This window comes from Bidens hawaiensis, unplaced genomic scaffold (assembly GCF_021521415.1).
Source record: "Bidens hawaiensis isolate Kalapana, Puna unplaced genomic scaffold, B.hawaiensis_p1.1 tig00006905_1, whole genome shotgun sequence".
Classification (NCBI taxonomy): domain Eukaryota; kingdom Viridiplantae; phylum Streptophyta; class Magnoliopsida; order Asterales; family Asteraceae; genus Bidens; species Bidens hawaiensis.
Window position 1 is genome coordinate 799,236 of NW_027491471.1, and position 7,206 is coordinate 806,441.

The 7,206-nt window shown below is 43.9% G+C and overlaps 1 protein-coding gene across 1 annotated transcript; it reads left to right on the forward strand.

The window, feature by feature from the left end:
• The first annotated feature begins 6,130 nt into the window (after positions 1–6,130).
• On the forward strand, positions 6,131–6,598 carry LOC143633766 (uncharacterized). Its single transcript, XM_077102012.1, has one exon. The coding sequence runs from the start codon at positions 6,131–6,133 to the stop codon at positions 6,596–6,598; it is 468 nt and encodes a 155-aa protein (XP_076958127.1).
• Positions 6,599–7,206: the final 608 nt, after the last annotated feature.

A 7,206-nucleotide genomic window follows, 5' to 3' on the forward strand; every position in this document is an offset into this window, starting at 1 on the left:
AAACAGTGGCAAAAAGCGTCGCACAATGAAATTCCGTCGCTACCATAGATGGTCGAAGCCACCAACAACGACAGAGCACTACCCAGTCAGAATCTCACCATCATCGAGTCAAAGAAAAAGGTACGAAGTGAGAAACAGAAAAGAACAGAAGGCGCTAATGAAGAAACACGAAGTCGAACTGGATAGTCCGATCCGATATTTCCCCAAATGTGAATATAGTGAAGCGCTATGAGGACAGATCTAAGCTAGTGCCTGCAAAACAGAACACCATTGAGTCTCGTTACGTGAAGGACAGAGTGGGGGGCCTTCCCGTAACCACCCTCCGGCGTGAGAATAAGTATTGTACTCTAGTCGGAATAAATCGGAATAAAGTAAGATACAATATGTAATTGCTTGAGGCTTGAGGGTGTGAATGAATACTTTGAAGAGATGATCTGCGTATTTATAGCCGAAGGTGGGGGAAGGTGATTGGTGAAGTTGTCACTATCGATTTATTCCCCTCTCTACCTGAATAGACATGTGTCGAGCCTTTATTGGATGTGACAGCCTGGACCCGTTTATGGGGTAGCCATTATCTGTGCACGTCATGGGATGGACATTACGTGTCCAGGTGTCATCTTTCCATTGGTCGATGTCGCTATCAGGAGGTATTTAGGGGAATCTTCTAGAAATAGTTTGTTACAACTGCTCTTCCTAATCACGTGGGGATCATACGTGTGATGAGTTCCTTGTATTGTTTGCGGAGTCCTTCTGCGGATGCTCGCATGGTAATCCGCAGGTTATAGTGGAGATCTGCGAAACATGTCTTGGACTGTGGATGGCTTTGCTGGTCCACGTGTTCCTTGCGCGTACGTCTTTTGGCGATCCGCGGGTCAGATAAGGGATCAGTGGGTGGCGGATGTCTTTTGACGATCCACGGGTCAGATAAGGGATCCGTGGGTAGCTTTGCTACCTTCCCACTATAAGTCCCCCCAGTCCATTGTTGCTTCCGTGATGCGATGTCACGGGTGGAATTATGGACTCTGTTGTGGTCTTTAGTCACGGGTTGCAACTACTGACATTTGAGATTCCTGTTGCTTTTGAACTAGGGTACTGTTTTGGTGTCTGAGATGTGACATCTTCTGTCTGAATCATGTTAGGAGTGGTGCTCGAGGTTGGTGCACAAGTTTTTAGGCAGCTGATTCAAAATTATTTTGTTTTGTCAGTTCCCGCCTAACGGGTCATCTTCTGACTGGACGGTTTTGGCGTGTGAGCTGCATCCCTCTCTCTTTGCATTAATTGCGATGTGTATATATAATGAAAACCGTTCCTCTTTCCAATTTACTTGCAATAATTTTCTCTCGAATCTATTCATCTTCATCCTCTTTCTCTGCATATTTTCATACTTTTCTCTGAATTAAAATGGCCGGTGGTAAAAAGGAGAAGAGAGGTCGTGAGAGCAAGAAAGACTCGTCCAAGGGACTGGTAGAGAACATTTGCATTAACTGGAAAGTTACTGACTTCCAGGATATCGTCAATCTTTATGGGTTGGCGTCGGAGTGGGAACCGAAGCTTCCTTCCCCGGGTTCTACTGCTGATCGGCTGCCGGCCGGAAAGATTGCTCTATATGGTGAGTCTTTCACCACAGGCAATTTCCGGTTGCCTATCACCAAGTTTTTTTGGTGATTTCCTGGGTGTATCTGGGATTCATATTTCCCAGTTGCATCTGTTCGGAATCATGAGGCTCCGACATTTTGAGTTCTGTTGCAGGGCCCTCGAGGTGGAGCCCACGGTGGATCGCTTTCTTGCGATTTACAAGATTCAAACCCGGGGGAGTTGCTTTAGCTTCCAGGTTCAGCGGAAGGCGATAGGAACTGAGCCTTCGCAGAGTGCTCACAAGTGGAAGAATAAATTCTTGTGGATTAACGCCGACATTATTCCATTGGCGATGAACCGCCGCTCGCTAACTGAGAAATTTCTTCATCTTTCGGTTGCTGACGTGGAAGGTGAGGGGTGGTATGTGAAGCTAACATGGACTCCAACCCCTATGGGTCTCATTCCGGAGTTAGATTTAGTGCAGGTGGGGATGAGTCGCCTGTGGCTATTTCCGGATGAACACCCGTACTTCTCCTGGGACGATGGAAGTTAGTACTTATATTTTTCGAGTTGATTTACGTTTGTTGTTCCCATGCTATTTTTCCTCATTATTTTTGTTTCAGGGGAGGGTTCGCTGTTAGAGCTTCTTATTCCCACCGTCATGGGGAATATGTTCAAGATGCCCTTGCAAATGTACCAGGAGCCTATTGTTGAACACACCCAAGGGAACTTCCTTTTCCCGACCCGTGGTCGCACTGAGCCTGTGGTTAATGAACTTGCTGTGGCCCAAGGTGTGTACATTCTGAACCCTAAACCTCTTACCGTTATGCATCCGGATGGGACGATAGTCCTCTATTCTAGTGAAGAGTCCTCTAGTGGAGACTCAACTAGTGAAGAATCTCCATCCGGTAGTCCGGAAAGTTTTCATGCTGGCGTTGTGAGTGCTATTGCAGATCTGATTCGTCGCAACAAGAGGAGGACGGATACCGCTGGTGTATTCGTAATAAAGATTCTGACCCCGCTGAACCCGCTGATGGGGAGGCTACTGAGGGCACTAAAGATCCCGCCCATGGGGAGGCCTCAAGCACTGCCGATTATCCCGCTGGTGGGGAGGCACCTAAGGACACTGATAATCCCGTTGGTGGGGAAGCGCCCCGGAACGCTTGTGATCCCACTGGCGGGGAGGCGTTCGAGACTGGAGTGGAGGGTCCTCCTCCTAAGAGGATAAAGCTGACCCGGCTCCAAGACCGGGTCAGGAAGAGGACGACTGTTTGACAGCCCGCAGGTATTTGAATTTTTGTGTTTTCAGCTCTATATTGTGAACATCATTAACTTTCTTTTGTTTTTTACTAGTGGCGGTTGTCGTTCCTCGCCCGCCGTCTCCGCCTCCTACTGTTGTACGTGATGACGACGGTGAAGATGTGAATATGGAGCCTCCTCCTGAGATGGTGGTGGAGACGGAGGTTGTTCCTCCCAGAGATGCGACTGAAGATCTTCCCGTCTCCACGGGTGGGAAGAGGGATTCTCCCATCCCTCGTCGTCTCAATCCCAAGGGGGTTCCTCTTTCCGCCCTTCATGGAACATTGGCCCGGATGCACTTTTTACAGACTCCATCCCACAAGTGTTGGTATCAGAGCCATCGATCTTAGCGAATTAGGTATATAAATATACCTAAGCTTTGATCAGAGATAAGTTTTAATATTTATTATATTATAAGGATAAGATAGGTTGGTATTCTTCCCTATCCCTTATTTTTCTAATCCTTATAGATGTCGGCATTCAAAAAGATGATGGAATTCTTCTATGAAGAGATGAGAAAGGCAGGCTGTCCAAAACCCATCATTCTTCCTGACGGTGAAAGTGATAGTTATTACGTCGATTTCTTCGACCAGGACAGGTCAGTCGAATCAGTGGTACCATATGGGAGTCAACCCATTCACTTTTCAGGCATAGAGCAAATGCCTATCAACATTCCAAGTGACCCGCGAACCCCGGGGAATCATCCTTCCGATAAAATGCAGGTTGATGAGCCAGCTAAATCTGATCCTAAGGACAATACCCCAAGCTTGATGCAGATTTACTCCGCCCCAAGAACCCCAGTTCATAACCCCACAGATTCTCCTAACGATTCTGTTTCAAGTCCATCAAGGAGACCCAAGATGAGAGTAATGCAACCTTTCGAAAAATTGACCATTCAGGTTAATGTGAATGAAGGAAATGTGAAAGTTGAATCAGAAGAAGATCCTGAGTAAGAAGAGGAATCAGAGGAGGAGCCAGAAGAAGAATCAGAAGAAGAAGATCTAGAAGAGGAATCTCCAAAAGAAATAAGCATTAATGAGAAGAGCCATGAGGTGCAAGACCACCCAGAATGTGACTGTCCACCGATTATGGGCTGTCAACAACCATTGTTTCACCTGTCTCCTCATTAAGATCTGCAAGATCCGTATGTCCAAGCACTTACACAAGGTTTTCCACCCTACACTGGCATTATTCCAACCATCTCAGAGCAAGCAAATGAGATCAGGCAGCAGGAAGAAGATGCGGAAGCTTTTCATAACATGCCATTTGAATCCAGTCCACCACCGCCTTATCCAAGGAATCACTATGACATAGTCATGATGGGGTATCGTGATCCGCCGCCACAATACGGATACCTAAGTTTCATCCCTCAGTCCCAAGAAGAGCATTTTGATCGGGCACTTCATGAAACCGATGATTTGGGAAAGAAGCTGGCTACAGAGAGTAGCAAGAAGAAGAAGGTGGAAAAGAAATTACTACACAAGTGTAGTAAGTTGAAGAAGATGATCAAAAAGTACATGAAGGATTGAGGATCCCGCTCTGTTGTGGTCGTACTGTTTGTTCCCTGTTCCACTATAGTTACACCGTTTGTTCCCTGTTCCGTTGTAGTAGTACCAGTTTTTTCTAGAATAAGTCCGTTGTACTTGTGCTAGTATCGTTTGTTTTAAGTCAATGGTAGTAGAACTGTAGAAGTGGTTGTTGATGCAAGATATTTTCATTGTGTTATAAATAAAAACTCTTAATAATGAGTCAATTTCCTTATAATTTCAGAATGTCAAAACAAGATAATCCCTCCCAAAATAAGGAAGCTTCGAAAGCTAAAAGCAACCAATCAAAAACTGAGCCTGCTCAAGGAAACCATGAGCAGTTGATAACCAAAATGCAAGAAATGATTAATGCCATGAATACCTTATTACCCGCCATGAAAGAAAAATCTTTCCATCAAAGTGAAAACCGACAACCCAGTAAGTCTCTTAAATCCAAAACCCGTCCAAATCCTACCCTCAAAAAGAAGAGAGTGATCAAGGATCAAATAATGGTGAGGAATTCCACCAAACCTTTAAGAAGAAGTTAAGAATCGAAGGTTGTTTGTTTATGGACTTCAAGAACTGTGGGCCTAAGGAGTTTTATGGTGAAAAAGGAGCCGTTGCAGCCATAAGATGGCTTGAAGAAATGGAATTAATCATCATAATAAGCAAATGCAATAAGGAAGAGAAAATTCTGTACAAAGCGCAAATGTTTAAAGGAGAAGCGTTAGAACAGTGGAACACACTGTTGATGACAAGAGGTAGGAGAACCATGTATCAGTTAACATGGGAAGAGTTTAAAGATCTGGTTTTGCAAAAGTTTTGTCCGATGCATGAGAACGACTTAATCCAAACCAAGTTTCTCAATCACAAAGTAGTCGGGACTAATCTGAGAGACTACAATACCAAGTTCCAAGAGTATTGTAGACTTGTGCCCCAGTTGGTAACACCCGAATCAAGCAAGGTAACCCACTACATATGGGGTTTACCGAGAGAGATACGAGACATGGTGAGGTCTCATCAGCCGCAGATAGCCGAATCCGCTATGGAGCTGGCTGGTTATTTGATAAACGGTCTGATCCGTAACAAGGAAGAGGATAAGAAGGAATATTCAACGAATGACAAGAAGGGAAAGGAGAATAACCGTTTCAAGGGAAAGGATGTGAATAGGAGGAGGGGTGGTTTTAATTCCAACTACCCGTAGTGCAAGATTTGTAAGAGGCATCATCTGGGAATATGCTGATTCGCAGTGTCCACATCTGCCATCTGTGATACATGCAAAAAGCCAGGGCATGCCACTGCTGATTGTTGGAAGAACAAGATGACTTGCTTCAACTGCAAGGAAATGGACATCTTAGCTTTGAGTGTCCTAAAAAGAATGTTGCTGGTAGTGGAGGTGCTGGAGGTGCTAGAGGTAGCGGCACCAAGAACGAAGGAAAGAAGGGGAATGCTCGAGTTTTTGTACTTGACACCAAGAAGGTTGCAGACATACCGGAAACCATCACCGGTAGGTTCTTAGTTAATAACGTTTATGCGAGAGTTTTATTTGATTCTGGTGCAAATCAAAGTTTTATAGATTATAAGTTTTGTGGTCTATTAAACGAACCTCTAAGAAAAAATAAAACTATAAACGTCGAGACGGCCAGTGGTGAGATAGTTAAAATTCCAAGACCATAGAAAATGGAAAGATCCTGTTGGTAGGCTACGTCATCCCTATACAATTATTACCTATGACCTTAGCGGGCTTTGATATAGTTCTAGGTGTGGACTGGTTATCCGAAAACCATGCTCGTATCTTTTGCAATAAGAAAACCATAGAACTTCAAGCCTTTAACAAGCGAATAATTCAAATCGCGGGCGACAAAGATGCTAGTCATGTTAGCATAATCTCCATGATAAATGCAAACAAATGCTTAAACCAAAGATGTTTAGCATTTATGGCTTATGTGACGGAAGAATCAAAACCGAAGGAAATCAAAGACGTGGCCATAGTATCCGAATTTTCTAATGTCTTTTCAAATGAACTTCCAGGAATCCCACCCAATCGAGAAGTCGAATTCAGAATAGACTTAATGCCTGGAACAGCCCCAATAGCCAAATCCCCCTATCGTTTGGCTCCGACGGAAATAAAGGAATTGAAGAAACAACTGGATGAGTTGTTAGAGAAAGGGTTTATTCGTCCAAGTTCATCACCTTGAGGAGCTCCGATATTATTCGTCAAGAAGAAAGATGGTTCCATGAGGATGTGTATCAATTACAGAGCCTTGAACAAAGTAACTATTAAGAATCGATATCCGCTACCTAGAATTGACGACCTATTCGATCAATTGCAAGGAGCAAGTTTCTTTTCGAAAATAGATTTACGTTCTGGGTATCATCAGTTGAAAGTCCAGGAAGAAGATATTCCGAAAACAGCGTTTCGAACAACATATGGACATTACGAGTTCACAGTAATGCCATTTGGACTTATAATGCCCCCGCCGCTTTCATGGACTTGATGAACAGAGTTTGTAAGCCTTATTTAGATAAATTTGTAATCGTGTTCATCGAAGATATACTTATTTATTCTAAATTGGTAGAAGATCACAAAGTTCATCTTAGGATCTTACTTGAGATACTCCGAAACAAGAAGTTTTATGCTAAATTCTCCAAGTGCGAATTCTGGTTGCATGAAGTAAAATTTCTTGGCCACGTTATCAATGCAAATGGAATTCAAGTGGACCCCACAAATATTGAAGCAATAGCTAAATGGGATATTCCTAGATCGCCAACCGAGGTCCGAAGTTTCCTAGGTTTGGCTGGATAT

What these genes read in the sequence shown, in the direction of transcription:
- LOC143633766 (XM_077102012.1), top strand. Translation starts at nt 6,131, where the DNA reads ATGACCTTAGCGGGCTTTGATATAGTTCTAGGTGTGGACTGGTTATCC.